This window comes from Magnolia sinica, chromosome 5, assembly GCF_029962835.1.
Source record: "Magnolia sinica isolate HGM2019 chromosome 5, MsV1, whole genome shotgun sequence".
Classification (NCBI taxonomy): domain Eukaryota; kingdom Viridiplantae; phylum Streptophyta; class Magnoliopsida; order Magnoliales; family Magnoliaceae; genus Magnolia; species Magnolia sinica.
The window spans coordinates 25,930,083-25,952,868 of NC_080577.1; the positions used below are offsets into that span (position 1 = coordinate 25,930,083).

General features: G+C 38.6%; 1 protein-coding gene, 1 long non-coding RNA gene and 1 other non-coding gene across 3 annotated transcripts; all 3 read right to left on the minus strand.

Annotated features, from left to right (window-relative positions):
* Window positions 1–1,253: 1,253 nt before the first annotated feature.
* LOC131245817 (uncharacterized) lies at window positions 1,254–1,865 on the minus strand. Its single transcript, XM_058245531.1, has 2 exons — window positions 1,770–1,865; window positions 1,254–1,696 (listed from the first exon to the last, which is right to left on the minus strand). Exons 1-2 carry the CDS (start codon window positions 1,800–1,802, stop codon window positions 1,406–1,408), a joined length of 324 nt encoding a protein of 107 aa, XP_058101514.1. The 5' UTR covers window positions 1,803–1,865; the 3' UTR covers window positions 1,254–1,405.
* A 3,282-nt stretch (window positions 1,866–5,147) lies between these two features.
* On the minus strand, window positions 5,148–5,254 carry LOC131247458 (small nucleolar RNA R71). Its single transcript, XR_009171753.1, has one exon. It is a non-coding gene; the product is annotated as a small nucleolar RNA R71 (small nucleolar RNA).
* Window positions 5,255–14,001: 8,747 nt separating this feature from the next.
* On the minus strand, window positions 14,002–20,211 carry LOC131245818 (uncharacterized). The gene is made up of 3 exons (XR_009170996.1): window positions 20,087–20,211; window positions 14,450–14,665; window positions 14,002–14,362 (listed from the first exon to the last, which is right to left on the minus strand). It is a non-coding gene; the product is annotated as an uncharacterized LOC131245818 (long non-coding RNA).
* Window positions 20,212–22,786: the final 2,575 nt, after the last annotated feature.

Genomic DNA, 22,786 nt, shown 5'->3' on the forward strand with positions numbered 1-22,786 from the left:
AACGTGGCCCACTTGACCTAGATCAATCTAATATTTATATTTTCCTTCAATCCGAGCCCGTTAATGGGCTGAATAGGGTAGATCCAACACATTCATCCGATGAGTCCCACATGAAAATATGATTCATGGCGGGCCACACTCAGCCCTTCATCATCATCACCATTCAAAGAGAGAGAGAGAGAGAGAGAGAGGAGATGATAGAAAGGAGGGACCCCGCCACTATGGGCCCTCCAATGATACATCACATACAACGAAATGGGTCCCACCAACAAGTGGGCCCTTAAGGTTGAAATAAATGATGGATCACCCACCTCTAGGCCATCTCCTTGCTCCCTTAGTCTTCTATGTTCCTGGCCTTTACTTTTAATGGTGGTTGATGGGATTTTGATGGTGTGGATGAGAGATGAGAGGGTGGGCTACACTTGGCTTTGGGGAGAGTTGGGGAGGCTTGGACGTTTGGGGTTCTTAGTTGCTTGAAAGTGAAGAGATGGAATGAGAGAGGGAAAATAATAAAAGAGATGGGATGATGTAAGGAAGGGGATGGGAGGTATGGGTGAGTTTGATTTTTTTGAAAAAAGGGGATGGGTTTGTTTGAAAATTGTAAAAGAGGGATGGTGAGGTGGAGAGAGAGTGGACTTTTGAAAAAAGTAGGGATAGGTTGTTGTACTTGGAGTAAGGCTTGTACTTGACATTGATTGATGGGACATATCGTAGAGATTCCCTCGATATTCGCAACGCGCGACGTTTCTTCAGAATGAACGCATGCCCACATCTCCCAGATTGGGTATCGGTTCGGTGCGCGAGTCGCAGCGTTGGAACCGCGGCGACGGCGCGATCGCTAAGATACAAGTTTCGGGTCGAGCCATCTTAGGTATGCAGGACTCAGCTTAGGATTGCGCGCAATCATCGGATACGGTGCGAAGGTTGCCGAAATTCGACCGGAAGGACTGCGGAGGCCAACAGAACGGTATGGACTAGGACACGGGTCTTACACTTATTGCCAAGTAGTCCTAACGAAAATGCATCCACACTATGAGAAGGGGAAAAAAAATTGTGGCTGCACCGCTACGGTCTAGTATGAACGGCTGCCTACATACCCAATGTTAGAAGATTGGAATCAAGCCACTACGTAGTTCTTAATATTTAAATCAGAACATTTTAAGCATAAGCAAAGAAAAAATCAAAACAAATCATAATAGAAATATGTGTACCTTTTGTCACGCATAAGAAGATGAAAAGCTGAAATAAATCACTAAATTAGTTAAGCAAAACTACTAAATAATTCAAGATAAAGATTTAGTCAAATAATATCCAAAATAACCTCAAACATAATCCACATATCCTGACCAAATTACAAAAATATGTTCTTAACTTGGGATAAGTTTTAAGTAAAGTCCTTTAATATCTATGTTTTCGTCAGCACTTTAGGCCAAACGAGAACATCACCCACGTCGCAATCGGCTAACGTCTTCTCAATATCACCAAACACATTCGCACTGGAAACTTCAACAACATCCAATATAACTTTGATGCAATCTGGAGAGATGCCTGCATTATCTCTAAGCAGACGCCCACGTGCAACAACTTGACTATAAATATCTGTCAAATAACAGATTTGTTCCACCCGTAGAAGTGGAGGTGGAGGTGGAGCTGACTCATCACAATAACTTGAGGTATCACCAGATCGATAAAACCCCTACAAGAAATAATTTTTATTATTTTCATGGATAAAATAGTAACTATACATTATTCTTTAATTGTTAAAATACATGAGAACCAGCAGTGTCAGGAAAGCATTGCATTGGTTGAACTAGAGTACTAATTTGATTCTGGACTTCAACCAAACGTTCTCCAATGTTCAATATCATGTTCTTGCACTCGTTGAACTTTGATAAGGGTCGAATATTACATATCAGACCCTAATTAGTGCATGATTTTACGTACATGATAATGCTTAATGGAATATTTTAATTATATTTTTTGTTACAGGATGAAATCAGGAGCGTTGATGGAAAAAGAGTACTACAAGCGTGGATTTGATGTTCCAAAGTCACCAGAGCAAGGGAAGCACTCCAGAGAACTAAGACTAAAGAATTCACATGCCAGCGACCCGAGGAAATCAAGCCGTTCACGTTAAAAAGGCCCGAAAATGGTCCAGAATGCAAGATCACATAGTTCTCGCCATCCGATTGACTCGAAACTTCATGCATAGCCTGGATGCCATAAATAAACCGTACATATTAAATTTCAACCATTGGATATCTTGAGAAGTGGGTCAACGGACAGATCAGCCCATTAATCTTCAATTTTAGGCCCACCTGGTCTCTGGATATGCATCGAATTTGGTCTCAACCCGTTAAATGAGGAGACAAAACAGATGGTCGGATTAGATTTTGAAAGACACATTTGAGTGGACCCCGCCTTGTGCGACATGTGCATAGTGCACATGTGCACTGTCCGTGCACCGTATTAACCAAGTCGGTCAGCAGCGCTGACCCGACTTTCTTCCAAAAAACGGATGTTTCCGTTTCTGCCGCGTACATGACGTCCGGAATCCAATTTTTGCGGACGCTGGTGGGTCGCCATCATAGCTCAAGGGGATAATCTGATCCGTCCATCATGTAGAGGGGATCGAAAGGATCAAACCCAAGCTGATATCTGTTAACAAATCATGCACACGTGTGCGCTACAGAAGTCACAAGCGGACTACCCTGCGAGATCCATAATGATTACAGCATGATTTCTACAATGGACCGCGTCCACGTAAATCCAAAACCATCCATATGCGGTCGAAAATTCGTCCTGCATCCAATGGGCGGATTGGATTTATCAAAATAACAACGAAGTGGGCCCCACCATCAGAACAGCGTGAGAAAATTCACAGGGCCCCTGTTTTCGTGCGCCCGGACGCTGTCCGACTGTTGCAGCGGTTGTGGCCCACCATACTTGATCAGATGAAAGATCTGATCCGTCCATCATGAAGATGACTTGGAAACGTCCTAAGGGACGGTCTTTATTTGGAAACCGAGCAAGGAAAGATGGGATGTTATGCATTTGAACTTGGCTGCGTAAAGAAGTTCCGCACGCTGGTGCGTAAAGATCTCTCCACCGCCTACATTGCTATAAGAAGGAGGAAAAAGGCTAGAAATCGAGAGTTTTGAGAAAGCAAGAGAGAAGATAGAAGAGATCCAGGGAAGAGATCAAGAGAAGAGAAAAGAGAAGAAAAGAGAAGAAAAGAGAAGAAGAGAGAGAGATGTTTTCTTTATATTAATTTTATTTTTCTTTCTTTTTATTTAAATTCATGGATTGTTAATCTTCTAGCTAGGGCTGAGATGAAGCCCCTAATTTGAATGACTCTTGTAAGTGTTGATTTCATTTGAATTTGATTGGTTTGTTTCTTTCTCTACTGTGCTTAACTGAAATATCCGTACTTCTCCATGCTATGAGTTTAACCAAAATCTAGTTATGGATATTGTTTGGAATATTATTCTAGGCGCTTGTGTCTGACCATGAACAGGTTCCTATAGAGGAAGAAACAGGAATCTACATCTCTCCATGCCTGACCATGGATGGAAAGATGTGATCCATATGTTTTAAGGAATTATACATTCTGTGTGCCCAACCAAGGATATAGAGTGCGCTCTATTTATTTTGATATCAATCTGGATTAGGATGAATCAACAGGTAAAACACGGTTTATGATAATTAGGGGTGGATTCGAAAGTCCTAGTCTTCTCCTTGATTGAACTTTCCTCATTATTCTTGGTTATTTTTTCCATTGATTTTTATTTAGTTTACTCAATTACTATCGCAAATATTTGTTGGATTAGTTAAGAAGAGTCTTTAATTTTGAATTGTGACAACCAGTCCTCGTGGGAACGATCTCGTAATACGTACCATATTTACATCTGATTCGTATACTTGCAAGTTTAAAATCATTTAAATCAGGTTGGTTTAAATAAAACATCAAGTTTTTGGCGCCGTTGCCGGGGATTGTTTCGGTCCAATTGGATTTAGGATTCTCTCTTATCATAATTCATAGTCTTAGGTTTTTACTAACTTAAGCTAAATTTTTTTTAAGAAACTAACCTATTTCCTGTTTTGTAGGGTCCTGACATAAACTGCTAATTTGGTAATCTCTTTCTAAATTCTCTATTTTTTTTTAATTTCTATTTTTAGAATTAGGGTTTTATTTTTATTTATTTTTTTTTAGAAATTTTCTATTTCTAGGCTTTCTTTTTTTTAGAAATTTCTTATTTTCTAATTTTAGATTTTGATTCTTCTTTCAAGTAACTTTTTATTTTCTAGTTTTAAATTTTTTTTCCCTTTTTAGAAACTAACTTAGCTTTTATTTCTAAGATTAGAAACTTTCTTTTTTAGAAATTAACCGTTGCTTATGATTTTTTCTAGCATTATTTTAGGAAATTTAATTTATTTTTGTTTTCTTTTTGTTTATAGGAATTGAGGAAGGAAGCTGCTAAATAACATTGTCTTCAAAAGGAGGAGCTCTTAAATCTTCAGACATTCATCATCTCCTTTTCCGGGTTCTTCTTTCCAATTCTCATTTACATAGCTTTTTCTTGTTTTAGGAATTCATAACTTTTTCTTTTAGTCTTATTCATCTTAGGTTGCATCTTAGTTTAGTTTTCTTTCTTATATTGATAACATAGTTTATGCTAGGACGTAGATCTCTGAATATAGAATTAGCACCTTTTGATCCTGAAATAGAAAGAACCTTTCGTAGAAGATTTAGAAACATTCTGTTTGAAATGGCGGAAGAGAATGGAACTAAAGCTCTTAGAGATTATTCAGCTCCTGTCCAATTCAATGCGCCTTCATGTATAGTGTTGCCTGCCACCACAGCAGCACACTTTGAACTTAAACCTGGGGTCATACAATTGTTGCCCTCCTTTTATGGTTCAGATAAGGAGGATCCATATCATCATGTGAAAGAATTCTTAGACATTTGCTCCACCTTTAAGTTCCAAAACTTTTCAGACGATTCGATCCGTTTGCGCCTTTTTCCTCTCTCTTTGAAGGATAAGGCGAAAGCATGGTTGAATTCTCTAGGAGTTGGGTCTATCACTACATGGGACCAACTGTCTAAGAAGTTCTTAAACAAATTCTTCCCGGTTCACAAAACTAATGCTCTCCGTAGAGAAATTACGAATTTCACACAAAAAGAGGGTGAGCACTTTCATGAATGTTGGGAAAGATGGAAGGACTTACTTCTTAAATGTCCACACCATGGTTTTGAAAAGTGGCAACAAGTTCAATACTTTTATGACGGTCTGACACCCTAAAATCATCGCATGGTTGACGCCACCAGTGGAGGGTCATTCATGACCAAAAGTGATGTTGAAGCGTGGAATTTCTTTGAGACCTTGTGTGAAAATTCCCAGCAATGGAACTACTCAAATAGAGGTGAAAGGAGTCCCCAACCACAGAAGAAATGTGGTATATATGAGGTAGGAGTCACGACAGATCTTTATGCCAAAATTGATAGCCTGACAAAGAAAGTGGATGCTTTAATGTTAAATAATGGACCTCCACAAACAACTCAAGTCGAGTCATGTGCCATATGTTCTAGTCCCGCCCATCCTACGCCGTCTTGTCCATCTAGTTCAGCATTTCCAGAATTTCTCCCTGAACAAGTACATGCTATGAACACCTTTCGGAGACCTGGGAATGATCCTTACTCAGACACCTACAACCCAGGGTGGGCTAGACATCCAAATTTCTCTTGGGTAAAAGGACCACAACAAGGAGGACCATCTGAAAATCCTCCTATACAACCTTACTCCCAAGTTGGCAGTCAACAACCTCAGCAGTTCTCACAGTATTAGCAAGTGCCTCCACAATCTAGGAAACCATCTCTTGAGGACACACTCAATCTTTTTATGCAGAGTTCACTTCAATTTCAAAAAGACACCCAACATACCTTACTAGCTAACCAGCAGAGTTTACATGCAAATGCGCAATCCATTGCCAAGCTGGAAGTACAATTGGGTCAACTTGCTGTCACATTGAGTGAGAGAGAGAAGGGCAAGTTCCCTAGTCAACCCGTGGTAAATCCAAAAGGACAGTATGAGATTGACTCTAATTCAAACCAAGAACAATATCATGAGCAAGCCAAATCAATCATTACCCTTAGGTCCGGTAAACAGATCGAGAACAAAGTAGAGATGCCTAGGGAAGAATCAAAGTCCAATGCGGAAGATCAAAATGAAATGGAGAGACATACTAGTGCATCCAAAGTCCAACAACACTCTGACTCTCTAGGAACCACTCATGTGCCATCTTATGTGCCTAAAGCACCTTTTCCTCAACGTCTGGCACCGGTTAAGAAAGGAAACAACTTTAATGAGATATTGGACATGTTTAAGCAAGTGCAAATCAACATTCCGTTGCTTGATGCTATCAAACAAGTTCCTGCTTACGCTAAGTTTCTTAAAGATTTATGCACTCAAAAGCGTAAGATGAATGTTCATAAGAAGGTCTTCCTTGCGGAGCAACTCAGGTCCATGATTCAACACAACACCCCTCCTAAATTTAGGGATCCAGGAGCTCCTACCATTTCTTGCGTCATAGGAGATCATAAGATTGAGAAGGCATTGCTTGATTTAGGGGCGAGCGTCAATTTGTTACCATATTCTGTGTATGAGCAGCTAGGACTTGGTGAGCTGAAATCAACCAAAATAACACTCCAACTAGCTGATAGATCTGTCAAGGTGCCCCGTGGTATTATTGAAGATGTGCTGATCCAGGTTGATAAGTTTTATTTTCCAGTGAATTTCATTGTTCTAGATACTCAGCCTGTCCAGAATCCTACAAGTCAAATCCCAATTATCTTAGGATGTCCATTCTTGGCCACATCCAATGCAATCATAAATTGCAGGAATGAAATTATGAAGTTGTCCTTTGGTAACATGAAGATCAAGCTCAACGTTTTCAATGCTGGACAACAAATGTCAGACTCGGATGATATATTTGAAGTGAATATGATTGAGAGTCTAGTGCATGACTCTTTCTTTGAATCTTCCAATAACGCTCTTGAGACTTGTTTAGCACATTTTGGCGTAGATTTTGACATAGAAAATTCCATCCAAGAAGTCAATGCATTGCTTGACTCTAATTCAGAAATGAATACAACAAAATGGAAAGCTAGAGTGGAACCTCTTCCACCATCTGAGTCTAAACTGGTCCCATCTATTGAGAAACCACCCAAAGTCGACCTTAACAATTACCTGAAACTCTCAAGTATGCATTTTTAGGACCTTCTGAAACCCTGCCTGTCATCATAGCTGCTAACCTTGATAAAGAACAGGAGGGTAAGTTGCTTAATGTTATTAGAGAACATAAGGCAGCTATTGGGTGGACAATAGCGGACATAAAGGGAATAAGCCCCACGGTGTGTATGCATCGTATTCATCTTGAAGAAAACGCAAAAACATCGCATGAAATGCAAAGGAGGCTTAACCCTAACATGAAAGAGGTCGTTCGGGCTGAGGTGCTAAAATTGTTAGATGTTGGTATCATTTACCCCATTTCTGATAGCACATGGGTCAGTCCAGTTCAAGTTGTTCCTAAAAAGTCTGGGATTACGGTGAAAAAGAATGAGGATAATGAGTTAGTACCAACGCGCATGACTACGGGTTGGCGAGTTTGTATTGATTACCATAAACTGAACCTGGTCACAAGGAAGGATCACTTTCCTCTTCCTTTCATAGATCAGATGCTTGAGAGATTGGTAGGGCATAGCTATTATTGTTTCCTGGATGGTTATTTCGGGTATAATCAGATTCCCATTGCTCCCGAGGATCAAGAGAAAACCACATTTACATGTCCTTTTGGCACATATGCCTATCGGCGTATGCCATTTGGATTATGTAATGCGCCTGTGACCTTCCAACGATGCATGATGAGTATTTTTTCAGACATGGTTGAGCGTTTTCTTAAGATTTTCATGGATGATTTTTCAATTTTCGGCTCTTCATTTGATGAATGTTTATACCATCTATCTCTTGTCTTGGAAAGATGTGAAAAAACGAACCTGGTATTGAATTGGGAAAAGTGTCATTTTATGGTTCAAAAAGGGATTGTACTTGGGCATGTTATTTCAAGTAAAGGCATTGAAGTTGATAAAGCCAAGATTGATTTAATTTCTAGTCTTCCTCCACCCAGAACGGTTAAGGAGATTAGATCATTCTTAGGGCATGCCGGATTCTACAGGAGATTCATTAAGGATTTTAGCAAAATTTCTCGACCCTTATGCAATTTACTAGCTAAAGATGTTGCTTTTGTCCTTAATGATGAGTGTCGGCAAGCTTTTGATAAGTTGAAGCATTTACTAACTTCTGCTCCAATCATCCAACCACCTAATTGGAATTTACCTTTTGAGCTTATGTGTGATGCTTCGGATTATGCTGTTGGAGCCGTCCTAGGACAGAGATTGAACAAAATGCCTCATGTCATTTATTATGCTAGTAGGACTCTAAATGATGCACAGCTCAACTACTCTACCACTGAAAAAGAATTGTTGGCAGTGGTATTTGCTCTAGACAAATTCAGGTTGTATCTCATAGGGTCAAAGGTTATAGTGTTCTCAGATCATGCAACATTAAAATATCTTCTCTCTAAAAAAGACGCTAAACCTCGATTGATTCGGTGGATTCTCTTGCTACAAGAATTCGATATTGAAATTCGGGATAAAAAGGGTTCCGAAAATGTGGTAGCTGACCATTTGTCTAGACTTGTTTTAGAGTCCACAGTGGATCCTTTGCCAGTCAATGAGTCTTTCCCTGATGAACAACTTATAACTCTTTCTCAATTACCTTGGTACGCAGACATTATAAACTATCTTGTTACAGGTCAACTTCCTTCTCATTGGACTAAACAAGATAAATCCAAATTTCTTGCTGAGGTTAAACATTTCTTTTGGGATGACCCATACTTATTCAAAATTTATCCTGATCAGATTATTAGGAGATGTGTGCCTGAGAGTGAGTTTCATAGTATAATCTCCTTTTGTCATGATCATGCATGTGGTGGTCATTTTGGTTCAAAGAAAACAACTGCGAAAGTCTTACAAAGTGGATTTTATTGGCCTACACTGTTTCGAGACACCCATGCCTTTTGTTCAACATGTGATAAATGCCAACGTACGGGTAATATTTCCCACAGGAACATGATGCCACTTACCAATATTCTCATTGTTGAAATATTTGATGTTTGGGGTATTGACTTCATGGGCCCATTTCCCCCGTCATTTGGTTATGTGTATATCCTTGTGGCCGTCGACTATGTCTCTAAGCGGATTGAAGCAGTGCCATGTAAAACGAATGATCACAGAGTTGTGATCCGTTTCTTAAAAGAAAATATCTTTTCTCGTTTTGGCACTCCTCGAGCAATTATAAGTGATGGGGGTACTCATTTTTGCAATAAACCGTTTGAATCTTTAATGAAGAAATATTCCATCACTCATAAAGTTGCAACGCCATATCATCCCCAAACAAGTGGTCAAGTTGAGGTGTCAAATCGGGAGATTAAACAAACTTTAGAGAAAACGGTTCGCCCCGATCGTAAGGATTGGTCGCAACGGTTGAATGATGCTCTTTGGGCATATCGTACGGCCTTCAAAACTCCGATTGGAATGTCTCCGTATAGGCTTGTATTTGGGAAAGCCTGTCACTTACCTGTGGAATTAGAACATCATGCTTATTGGGCCATCAAAACTTTTAATTTTGATTTACACAAGGCTGGATCACACCGTAAACTTCAACTCAATGAGTTAGAGGAAATTCGAAATGAGGCATATGAGAATGCAAAAATTTATAAAGAGCGGACAAAAATCTTCCATGATAAATCAATTCTTCGCAAGACATTTGAACCGAACCAGAAAGTATTATTGCACAATTCCAGGCTACGCCTCTTTCCTGGAAAACTACGTTCGAGATGGTATGGTCCTTATCGAGTGGTAAAAGTATTCCCTCATGGAGCAGTTGAGATTCAAAATTTAACAGACGGGAATATCTTCAAAGTAAATGGTCAACGGCTGAAACCATATTTAGATGATTTGGTGAATAAAGATGTGGAGGAAATTTATTTGGCGGACCCAGGTTATCAAGATTGATTAGTTCATGGTCCATTCTTGTCTGGCTGAAGACGTTAAACTTAGCGCTCCTGGGAGGCAACCCATCTTTTCATTTCATTTCATTTTCCTAGTTAGTTAGTTCAATGTTTGTGGGTAACATTACTGCAAACCCTCACGAGACTACAACTCGTCCACTAGGGGTAACCTAGCGGTTTAAAGGCTTGTTGCATACGCTAAATGCAATCGAGAGCACCTGCGAAAGTGGTATAGATAGGATTTTCTTTTTGCGTTTTTATCATTTTGCTTTTGTTGATTTCTCTCTTATGCTGACCCACTCTTACACTGATATCTTTCCATCACTCCACTTTTATTTTCGTTGTCCCATGTGCATTGCATGTTTATTTCTTTTACATTGAGGACAATGTAGGTTTTAGGTTGGGGGTGAGCGATTAGATTTATTTTCTTGGTCTTGAGCACTAATTGTGAAAATTTTTAAAATTTTCTGGAATTTCTTATGCATCTGAAGTGATTGTGAAGGATAAGGGTGATTTTAACATTGCAAGGTACAGAATATGGGTAATTTATAACTCTTGGATTCAGCCATCGGTTAGATTTCACAGTTAAGTTTAAATTGTTAACCCATGATTAGAACTTTTAAACATTGATTGAGTCATGATCTCACATATCACATCTCGGTTGCACATTAAGGTTCCGTTTCAACATTGAATGATTAACTTAGTAATCACTAAGCATGCAAGAAACCAGCCTGAAATTTTTAGCTTCAGTCTATAACTAAGAATTGAGAGAAAGCGTAAGTCATATAATCTTCACCATAGGTTTGCTCCCTATAGATGAAGATTCAATTCCCCATGGTTGACATGAGAAAAGGGTTAGGTGTATAATCTTTACCATAGGTTTGCTCCCTATAGGTGAGGATTTGATTCCCTTCCTTGGCGTTACTGTTCAAGAAAAAAATCAAAGGCTAATAGAATGAAAAGTTAATCTGTAAGGCAAGCGTTGGTTTCAGTTGTCATGCATTCCGTTGTTAATTACTAATGATATCATGAAATTGACAATTGGATCTCTTAATGATAGTAAGCCGAGATTACACTATACGCTCGTGGAACTCAATGTTTAGAATATTCTAATTAATGGATTAATATTTTGAAATTGATTATGAAGTTTACCGTGAGCTTGATTCTAGAAAGAAAAATTCTGTGCACCGTTCATGAATCTTAAGATTCTCGCGCCTCGACGATCTATTCACAAGTCACTCGGGTTCTCAGGAATTATCTTTTATTTCTAAAATTATTTTTCGCATGTTTTGCTCGGGACTAGTAAAATGCTGGTTGGGGGTTGTGATAAGGGTCGAATATTACATATCAGACCCTAATTAGTGTATGATTTTACGTACATGATAATGCTTAATGGAATATTTTAATTATATTTTTGTTACAGGATGAAATCAGGAGCGTTGATGGAAAAAGAGTACTACAAGCGTGGATTTGATGTTCCAAAGTCACCAGAGCAAGGGACGCACTCCAGAGAACTAAGAGTGAAGAATTCACATGCCAGGGACCCGAGGAAATCAAGTCGTTCATGTTAAAAAGGCCCAAAAATGGTCCAGAATGCAAGATCACATGGTTCTCGCCATCCGATTGACTCGAAACTTCATGCATAGCCTGGATGCCATAAATAAACCGTACATATTAAATTTCAACCATTGGATATCTTGAGAAGTGGGCCAACGGACAGATCAGCCCATTAATCTTCAATTTTAGGCCCACCTGGTCTCTGGATATGCATCGAATTTGGTCTCAACCCGTTAAATGAGGAGACAAAATAGATGGTCGGATTAGATTTTGAAAGACACATTTGAGTGGACCCCGCCTTGTGCGACATGTGCATAGTGCACATGTGCACTATCCGTGCACCGTATTAACCAAGTCGGTCACCAGCGCTGACCCGACTTTCTTCCTAAAAACGGATGTTTCCGTTTCTGCCGCGTACATGACGTCCGGAATCCGATTTTTGCGGACGCTGGTGGGTCGCCATCATAGCTCAAGGGGATAATCCGATCCGTCCATCATGTAGAGGGGATCGAAAGGATCAAACCCAAGCTGATATCTGTTAACAAATCATGCACACGTGTGCGCTACAGAAGTCACAAGCGGACTACCCTGCAAGATCCAGAATGATTACAGCATGATTTCTACAATGGACCGCGTCCACGTAAATCCAAAACCATCCATATGCGGTCGAAAATTCGTCCTGCATCCAATGGGCAGATTGGATTTATCAAAATAACAACGAAGTGGGCCCCACCATCAGAACAGCGTGAGAAAATTCACAGGGCCCCTGTTTTCGTGCGCCCGGACGCTGTCCGACTGTTGCAGCGGTTGTGGCCCACCATACTTGATCAGATGAAAGATCTGATCCATCCATCATGAAGATGACTTGGAAACGTCCTAAGGGACGGTCTTTATTTGGAAACCGAGCAAGGAAAGATGGGATGTTATGCATCTGAACTTGGCTGCGTAAAGAAGTTCCGCACGCTGGTGCGTAAAGATCTCTCCACCGCCTACATTGCTATAAGAAGGAGGAAAAAGGCTAGAAATCGAGAGTTTTGAGAAAGCAAGAGAGAAGATAGAAGAGATCCAGGGAAGAGATCCAGAGAAGAGAAAAGAGAAGAAAAGAGAAGAAAAGAGAAGAAGAGAGAGAGAGATGTTTTCTTTATATCAATTTTATTTTTCTTTCTTTTTATTTAAATTCATGGATTGTTAATCTTCTAGCTAGGGCTGAGATGAAGCCCCTAATTTGAATGACTCTTGTAAGTGTTGATTTCATTTGAATTTGATTGGTTTGTTTCTTTCTCTACTGTGCTTAACTGAAATATCCGTACTTCTCCATGCTATGAGTTTAACCAAAATCTAGTTATGGATATTGTTTGGAATATTATTCTAGGCGCTTGTGTCTGACCATGAACAGGTTCCTATAGAGGAAGAAACAGGAATCTACATCTCTCCATGCCTGACTATGGATGGAAAGATGTGATCCATATGCTTTAAGGAATTATACATTCTGTGTGCCCGACCAAGGACATAGAGTGCGCTCTATTTATTTTGATATCAATCTGGATTAGGATGAATCAACAGGTAAAACACGGTTTATGATAATTAGGGGTGGATTCGAAAGTCCTAGTCTTCTCCTTGATTGAACTTTCCTCATTATTCTTGGTTATTTTTTCCATTGATTTTTATTTAGTTTACTCAATTACTATCGCAAATATTTGTTGGATTAGTTAAGAAGAGTCTTTAATTTTGAATTGTGACAACCAGTCCTCGTGGGAACGATCTCATAATACGTACCATATTTACATCTGATTCGTATACTTGCGAGTTTAAAATCATTTAAATCAGGTTGGTTTAAATAAAACATCAAACTTGTTTTCCAGTTGCTCTTTTAATACAATCATCGATGCTTTAACCTCAGCAATTTTGCCCTTTCCTTCTCTAATTTCATTAATATAAGAGGTTGAAGCAATAATGGTAGTTTTTAGAATATGACCCAACCCCCTTACACGTCCTCTTTTATCAAGACCACAAACCTAAATAATAATCAGCCATTATTAATAATGCATGTATATTAGTAACAAAAAATGTTCAGAAAGTTAAGTATGTCAAAGTGAAGAAAATGAATGAAAAACCTGTGTAACCGGGTCATGATTTAATTCACTATGCATATAAGTCGGATCATTGGCAACTATTTCTTTTATTTTTTCCATTGTGATGCTCAGCTCCTATGAAGGGAGAGACCCATCAAAGCTAGTATGAGTTGCCAGAAACAATTCAGTTCTCGTGATTTGGGTATCAGGATTTTTTGTTGCTGTAATTTACAATGAGAAATCATGTTAATTATTTTGTATTCTTAAATTGGATTAAAAGAAATTAAAATTATGTTAAAAACTTACAATCAACTCTGCCATCCTAGCAGACCCCTGTCGACCAGTCGTGTGAGGGAACTTCATCTATCTTCTGAATTCCTTTCCCTTTCCACAACGAGACTTCGCCTCTTATGTAGATTCGTAATCAACGAATTTGACCCAATCTTCTAGCTTGACACCATTAGGGCAAATTTTTTATCTCCATCATTATCATACATATCCAGGACACTTCCTCGTAATCGGTTCTTCCAGTCCTTCCATATATCATTAGCATGCTTAATTATGGCACTTTTACAGTTGTCACTGTCGTCAACATCATATTTGGCCTATTTATTTCATTACATAGGGTAATTAGTCAACAACGATTATATTATAAACATTAAAAAGTAAAACTCATGTATTTAAATGCTTACCAAAACAGTTGACCAAACATTATCCTTGATGGTATCTGGCATAAGCCGCCAGTCTTTGTATGCAATTGAACAATGAGTCCTGAGCACATTTCCTAGAAATGAGGTGAATTGATTTTTGTTATCTCCAGTAATCTCTCCAATTGGACTGGTTGAAACTTTTATCCTTGTGGTGCTTCCTGGGGGCAGAACTAGAAGGCCCTACATATGACATAATTTCTAAATTTTTTTTAAAATTTATTAGTCATTTAATATGTCGCTGTAAATTATAAAGAGATGACGCTATACACATGCATATGTTTTTGCTGAATTTGAAAAAAAAAATGAAAAGGAAAATAATCTAATATAGTAAATGTAATTAAATTTACTTCAACCTGATATGAAACTTGATCAGTTTCTTTTCCGCTTCTGAATATGTGGGTTACTTGATACAATTTCTACATATGACCCTTCTTGTATATCTTCACTAGTTGGGTCATATGGATCATCTATTAAGGAAGGGCTCGAGGAACCTGCAGTCAACCTGGCCTCAAACTCTAGCAGATCCTCAAATGCATATGCATCTTTTGTTAGTCGCTTCGGAACATCTAATACAACATGCCAGTCATCTCTTGTCGGATCCTTGTAATAGAAGACCTGAGCCACCTGAGATGCATGGATAAATGGCTCATCCTCTTCCTTGATATTCCTTCTAAACCTTCCTAGGTTTACAAATATTAGATTTGTTTCAGGATCTACATAACATCCATTTGAAGTATCTTCAATATGCACCCAATCACAGTAGAACAATGTTATTTTGAAAGTGAAATAGTTTAATTCAAGAATTTGTCTAATGATACTATAGTAGGTGGCTTCCTGTTCTACCAAGTTCTTATCCCTGGCACCCACCCTGAACATAGTTAAGGCTTTCTTAGAGACCCCGCTGTTTTATATTGTCAAGTTTTTTTCAGAGTCTAACGTGCAAAAAACATATCCATTTACTGAGTATGTACTGTATGACATGGCATCATAGCTAGGACCAGTAGCGATTCTCTTAAATTGTGACATTTCTTCATTCTCTAATTTTTCCCTTAATCAAGCATTGTAGTCTACTTCTTTTTGCACCGACGGATTGCCCCTCCTGTTTTGTCCCTTACGTGTTTGGCCATGAATGTATTCATTGTACTTCCTGCAATTCACATATAATATAATATATGAATTAAATTTTTACTTTGCATGATATAATTTAAAAACATTAAGGATAGAAACATAGACTTTTGTCAACATACCCCAGCCATTGAGCATTTTCAATGTGATGTTGTAATACCCATCTGCGTACTTATTGATATTGCACATTAGTAAGAAGATAACTTTTCCCTTTTTTATCGATTTGGAAATTATCGGCATTGTCATCACCCTCATCATAAAATATCTTTTTCACTCTCTTATGGATTCCTAACATCTTATCAGACATGTAGTCCATGCAGTACATCATGGACTCTTCTAGTATGTAGCGTTCAACAATACAACCCTCTGGATAAGTTTGATTCGTCACATACTTTTTGTATGTTTTCATCATCCTATACACATTAAAATCAGATATAGATAATAATAATAATAATAATAATAATAATAATAATAACGGAAAAAGAAAGTTGATAAATTCTGATAATTAATGTTACCTCTCAAAAGGATACATCCACCGATATCTGACAAGTCCACAAAGTTGTGCTTCCTCTACTAAGTGCACCACTAGGTGTGTCATAGGAACAAAAAAAGATGGGGAAAAATATTTTTCGAATACACATAATGTTTCCACTATTTTATTTTTTATATTTTTAAGCTCTTCACGATTAATAACTTTTGAACATATGACGTTAAAGAATCTTGACATTTCACAAATGGCAGTGCGCAATGTCTTCTTCTTTCCTAAAAACGAGTGCATCAACAAAATTGGTAGTAATTGCTGCATCACAATGTGATAATCATGCGACTTGAGGGCCTTTAGCTGAGAATCCTCTAAATTAACACGATGTGTCCAGTTTGCACAATATCCTCTTAGGACTTTCAAATTACTCAGTGTCAGACAAAACATGTTTCTTTCAGATGTGGACAACGTGAAAGGATCTTTGGGTAAGAATAACCTGCCGTTTCTTTCTTCAGGCCACAGACTTTCTTATCTTCATAGCCTGAAGATCCTGATGGGCTTGTAAACCATCCTTAGTCTTATCATTTGTATTCATGATTCTTGCAATAAGGTTCTCGGTGACATTTTTCTCAACATGCATCACATCCAGATTGTGACGAATGGGCAAATGCTCCTAGTATGGCGAGTCAAAAAGGATTGTTCTCTTCGTCCAGGTAGTAATGTTGATTGGGTCATTGTTAGACTTTTTCTTAGTCTTTCCCACTTGCTTTCTGAAAACGGTTTCAATATTATTCATTTTACGTAGTACATCTGAACCTTTCATACACTTCAGAGCCTTCCTTTTTTCCTCTTTCCCATTGAATCTGGTTCTGTCAGTCCTAAAGTCATGACCAAATGGCAGGAATCTTCTATGCCCATACATGCAAACTTCTTTCCATGTTCAAGCCAAACCGATTCTGTCTCCTCACTACAAATCAGGCATGCATACTTTCCTCCTGTCCTACAACCAGAAAGATGTCCATACGCTGGAAAATCGTGTATTGCCCATAGTAAAATTGCCCTCATTGTGAACATATTCTTACTGTGCGAGTCATATGTCACAGATCCTTCCCACAATCAAGCAACTCTACAATCAACGGTTGCAAGTAAACGTCAATGTCATGTCCTGGACCTTTTTTCCCGGGGATCAAAAGTGTTAACATGGTAAACTCCTTCCGCATGCATAAATGAGGCAGGAGATTATACGTAATAATCATAATAGGCCAACAACTATATGAATTGTTCATATTCTCAAAAGGATTGAATCCATCCGTTGCAAGTCTCAAACAAACGTTACGTGGCTCCACAGTAAAATTAGCATACTTTTCATCTACAATCTTCCACATAGACGAATTCACTGGATGACACATGTAAATATCATCTTGAGCCAACTTTGAATGCCATATCATATTCTCTGCAATCTTTGGTATAGTGTAGAGTCTTTTTAACCTCGGCGTTAATGGAAAGTACCTTAGCACCTTACGAGGTACACGTGGGGCGGTTGACTTTACAACACTATTAAATTTCCATCTACTTGCTCCACATTTTGGACAACACTGCTTATCACCATGGTCCTTCCAGTACAAAATACAATCGTTAGGGCATGCATGTATTGTCTCATAGTTCATACCCAATGAACTGATCAGCCTCTTTGCATTATAAGTACTATCTGGCAAAGAGTTCTCATTGGGCAAAATTTTCTTGAGCAAGTTTAACAACTCTGTAAAGCTATTGTCTGACCAACGAAACCTAGCCTTCATACTCAGCAACTCCGCTGTCACAGACAACTTTGTATGCTCTAGTTTACACGATGGATATAGGGGTTGTTTTGCATCCTTCATTAACTTCCTATACCAAGCCTCATTGCCTAAGTCATCATGAGGTTCAATATCATCTTCATTATTAACCTCATCCATACATGCATCTAACTCAATGAGTTGAAAACGACCAAAAGCATCATTCACCAAATCAACCATTCTGGGCAACACATCTTCATTACGATTATTGATAAATGTACTCACACCTGTTTCAAGACGTTGTTCCCCATGGAGAAACCACGTCGTGTACGTTTTATCCATACCATTAAAAACCAAGTGTTCGAAAATGGTTTCTCATCTTCCCACGTATATTACAACACTTGGCACAAGGACAGTTGTGCCAGTCTTCCCCATTTGAATTTTGTTTCACGTACTTTAGAAATGTTGGAACACCTTCCATGTATTCAACAATTAACCTTCCTGCCCTCATCCAGTTCTTACATGGTGTCATGGAAGCCATCTCTGGTAACCCTGACATGATCATGGGAAACAACATTTAGTCCCTGGGTTTAGAATTTGAATTATATTTTGACACCTATTTTTAACATTTGAATCATATTTTGACACCTTTATTTCAGAAAATTGCATTTTGGTTTTTCATCCATGGATGGTTAGGAAATAGGATAATATTTACTACCAACAATTTCTAAGCATGGATTATTCGGACCTGTATTTAATTTAATCCATTGTTCATTCAAATGGTCCACCCCACATAGGGCCACCAAATCTTGCACATGTCCCACTTCATACATCTCATGAGCATGTGAAATTCAATGAACAATGTAGAAAACAGTGCAATGTATCAGTTACAACTTGTTCCATGCTATCCCTTCAAACCATGTGATTATATAATATCATAGAGCAATGATCAACATGGCTAAGTGAAGGGGAACCTTCCATGCATGTAGTTGCATTTGGACTGTGGGCATCCACATCACCTGTATGGACTGTTTGTTAGGTCCACTATTTCTAGGATCCCTGAAAAAATCACACCTGCCAGGTGATCCAAACCTTCCAGTCGGTTGCATACAAAATGGATGGTCAGATCACACATACAAGATAGGTTCGCTCACAGATGTTTAATTTTAGTAGCATTAACAATAGAAACAAGTTTTGCATGCCACATTAAAAGTACTCAAATAAAAGATGTTTAATTGGGAAGGGAGACAACAGAGGATGAACTTGGTGTAGAAGTGTTAAATCAGCCTTCAAATTGGGTTTTTTTTTTTTCCCTTATAACTTAACGACCCATTTAGATATAAGCAAATCAGCTGTTTTTTATTCTTCTTTGAAACAGATATGCATCTGTTCCTCAGTACATTTTGGGTGGTGCACGAAGGCTTCACATTTTCTTTTTTTTTCTTTTTTTTTTTGTTTTTTTTTGAACTGTAATCTCATTTTTTGTTTTAGCCTCATATACTGGAACTAACTATTTGTGGGGAAAAAAAATGGTATCCAAAAGGACCCAAAGTCAATAAACCTAATAGGGCAGAGAAAAAAGTGCAAAAGAAGGAGAAATATCAGAATTCATTGGAACCATGCAGTAATGCTCTGTGATCAGAACCCAAGCATTGTGAACTGAAGCCAACAATTCTATCACCATCAAGTTTTCTTTTTAAAACCCACTTGGACCCAAGGAAACTCTTATTTTTCACTACATCAATGAAGTTTAAAGCATAACCTACTATCCACAACTAAGAGGGAATGATGTTTAAGACTTCACTCATTCACATTACTGACTGAGAGCAGAAATAACATGCCATTGGAAGCAAAAAAATAAAAAATAATAAAAAACCTCAAAAGCAGGGATAAAGTGGTTTTTTTTTTCTTCTTCTTCTTCTTCTGGTAAGTAACATACCGAAAGATATTGAAACAATCCCTCTAAATGTTGGGGCTTCAGATAAACATCCCCTGTTATGTACGAGGCCTGTTGAAGGAAGGCAGAGTGTTGAATGCCGACAACACATGAATCTATAGGAATCATGGAACGTTGAGCAGAGAATATTGCATTCATTACAGCAACGTTCCAGCATTTTGATGGAAATGCATGCAAGACATTTGGTAAGGATAGTAAGGAGAAGTAAAGGAAGAGATGGATTAGAGAAATCTGTTGTAATACAATTCGAGGGAGGGATGAAATAGGAAAGTAGAATATACCTCAGTGGAGGTGAAACGGAACACAGGGCCTTCCGTTTAAAGGTGATGGTCGATGGACGATGACGCTCCAACGGCCCTGGGAGGATTTCTCGATGGAAGATGAGGGAAAAGTGGAAGAGAGGGAGAAGAGGAGCGGGCGTGGGATGGTTTTCCTCATAAGATAAATTTTCAAATCTATATATTGTGAGTTTACCATAATTTATAACACAAGCTCTATTAACGGTCGTACATGCATGGGACCATTTCTGCATGGTTAAGATTTTTTTAGATAATAAAATTAAAAATATTTACTATTTACACCTAGACTGATTATTTGGATGGTCTGGATAACTCTGTATCTTAGCCACTATTGTTATGGACGAGTCACCACTATTTTACATAAAATACAAGACTCACAATGCAAAGCCTTGGATTCAAAACGGTAAACCTTTGGACCTGGCATCGGTCTATGGGCCCCACCATGATAGATTTGTTTCATCCACGCCGTCCATCCATTTCACGACATCATTTTGTATAAGATCCCAAAAAACTAGATTGAAATAAATCTTGGGTGGACCACACAATCGAAAAACATTATTGGTTGCACGTATTGGTCCAACAGATCATGGACGGTTGAGAGATGACAATTCCAACTGGGCCCCTCTATTAATGCAGTCTCTCTCACTCGCGGTCTTTTTTAGGCCGTCCATTTGATATAATAACGTGGCCCACTTGAAAGTTGAAGAATGTCCAAATCTTTCGTCCATGGTGTGTAAATGATGGGACCCACTTGATAGACAGCTTAGATGTCCTGCATGTGTGCCACGTTGGCACATAGCACGTTGAGGGCCTGCCTTGTGCATGCGTGCAGGATTAGAGAAAAGTCTGTAAGCAGGCTAGTTTCTGTGTTAGTTTTGGACCTAAATGGTGGTGACTCTTGATCCGTATATATGACAAAGTTGTACTGTAATCCAGGCTGTCCAAATCACTGACGCACCTGTGAGTGTACATAAGAGAAAATATGCAACGAGAAAATAAAATTAGCGATCTGAATTTTCATTTCGAATTTGGACCGCTCACAATTTTTGTTGTAACCATCCATTTGATAGACATTAATTGGATAGTTAGGATTGTTTCGTAAGTTTTGTACGCTCCATCAACAATGGAAGAAGCAATTTGGATGGCATGGATAACTGCAATTTGGTGCCACATGTGACGAGGATGAATCACCACCATCTTTCAAATGGTGCAAAACTAACACATGAAACTTACACAGTATGGTAGGAAACGGATTTGCTACTCCCCCTGCCACCAGCCAGTGGCTGATGGTCGGTGCTATGTGGGCCCCACCATGAGGTATATATTTCATCCATGCATTCATCCATTTTTACAGGTAATTTTAGGGCTTGATTCCAAAAAATAGAGGTATATAAGTCTCAGGTGGACCACACCACATGAAAACAATAGAGATTAGATATCCACCATTAAAATCCTCATAAGGCCCAATGTACTGTTTATTTGACATCCAATCTGTTTATTAGGTCATATAGGCCTAGATGAAGGGGAAAAGCAAAAATCATCTGGATCCAAAACTTTTATGGGCCCCTAAACGTTTTTAATGGTTGACGCTCATTCAACACTGTTTCCTGTAATATGGTCCATTTCAGATTGGGATATACCTCATTTTTGGTCTCATGCCGTAAGATGATCTTTAAAAACAGATGAACGGCATGGATGAAACACATACATCATAGTGGGGCCCACAGAGCACCGACCACCAGCCATTGTCGGGTGCCAAGGGGAGTAGCCAATTCGTTCCCCTTATTTGTAGCGTGGTCAATTTAATCTTTGGATATGAATCATTTTTTGGATAATTCTCTAAAATGATCTCGAAAAATAGATGAACGATGTGGATTGATTCCAAATTTTCAGTAAATTCAAAACTCAAGTGGACCATGCCACATGAAACAGTGTGGAATAATGATTTTCAGGTTGATACGGCCCACAATAATGTTTATTTGCCGTCCAACCTATTCATAATATCAAAAATATATGAATGAAGATAAAACACAAACATCAGCTTGATCCAGAACTTCTATGGCCTCCAAGAATTTTTCAATGGTAGAGGTTCAATCACACTATTTCCTGTGGTTTGGTCCACTTGAGCTTTGGACATGCTTACTTTTTGTTTTTCAGACCTCAAATTATCTGTTAACATGGATGAACGGAGTGGATAAAATAAATAAATAACAGTGGACCCCATAAAGTTTACTCTGATAAGGGTAATGAGTAACTCACCTAAATATAGTAGAGAGGGGTTTCCTTGAAACATTCATAATCATATATTGGGCCTGCCTAAATGTGATTCACATATCCAACCCACTCATTATGTGTGTCCCACTTGGATGAGGGGTCAGACCAAGTTTCAGCCGCATCCAAAACTCATGTGGGCCCCACCAAGTGCTTTTATATTTTTTAGGATGTTTTCACATGGTTTTAGATGGTATGGCCCAGCTAAGTTTTGCAATTGGATGATTTTTGAGATATCTCATAACCTAAAGGGGACACATCAAATGCACGGCGTTGATGTTCGACACACATCATGATGGGGCCTGTAAAACTTACTAACATCAATTCTTAGGTTCTCACAATGTCAATAAGTTAGGTCATAATTTTGACCATAATATTTGGCCCATTTTACATGTCTGGTCCATTCACTCT

Coding starts and splice junctions, on each gene's coding strand:
- LOC131245817 (XM_058245531.1), bottom strand. CDS start 1,802: ATGCAATGCTTTCCTGACACTGCTGGTTCTCAT. Junction 1,697..1,769: donor CTGACACTGCTGGTTCTCAT/GTATTTTAACAA, acceptor TATTTCTTGTAG/GGGTTTTATCGATCTGGTGA.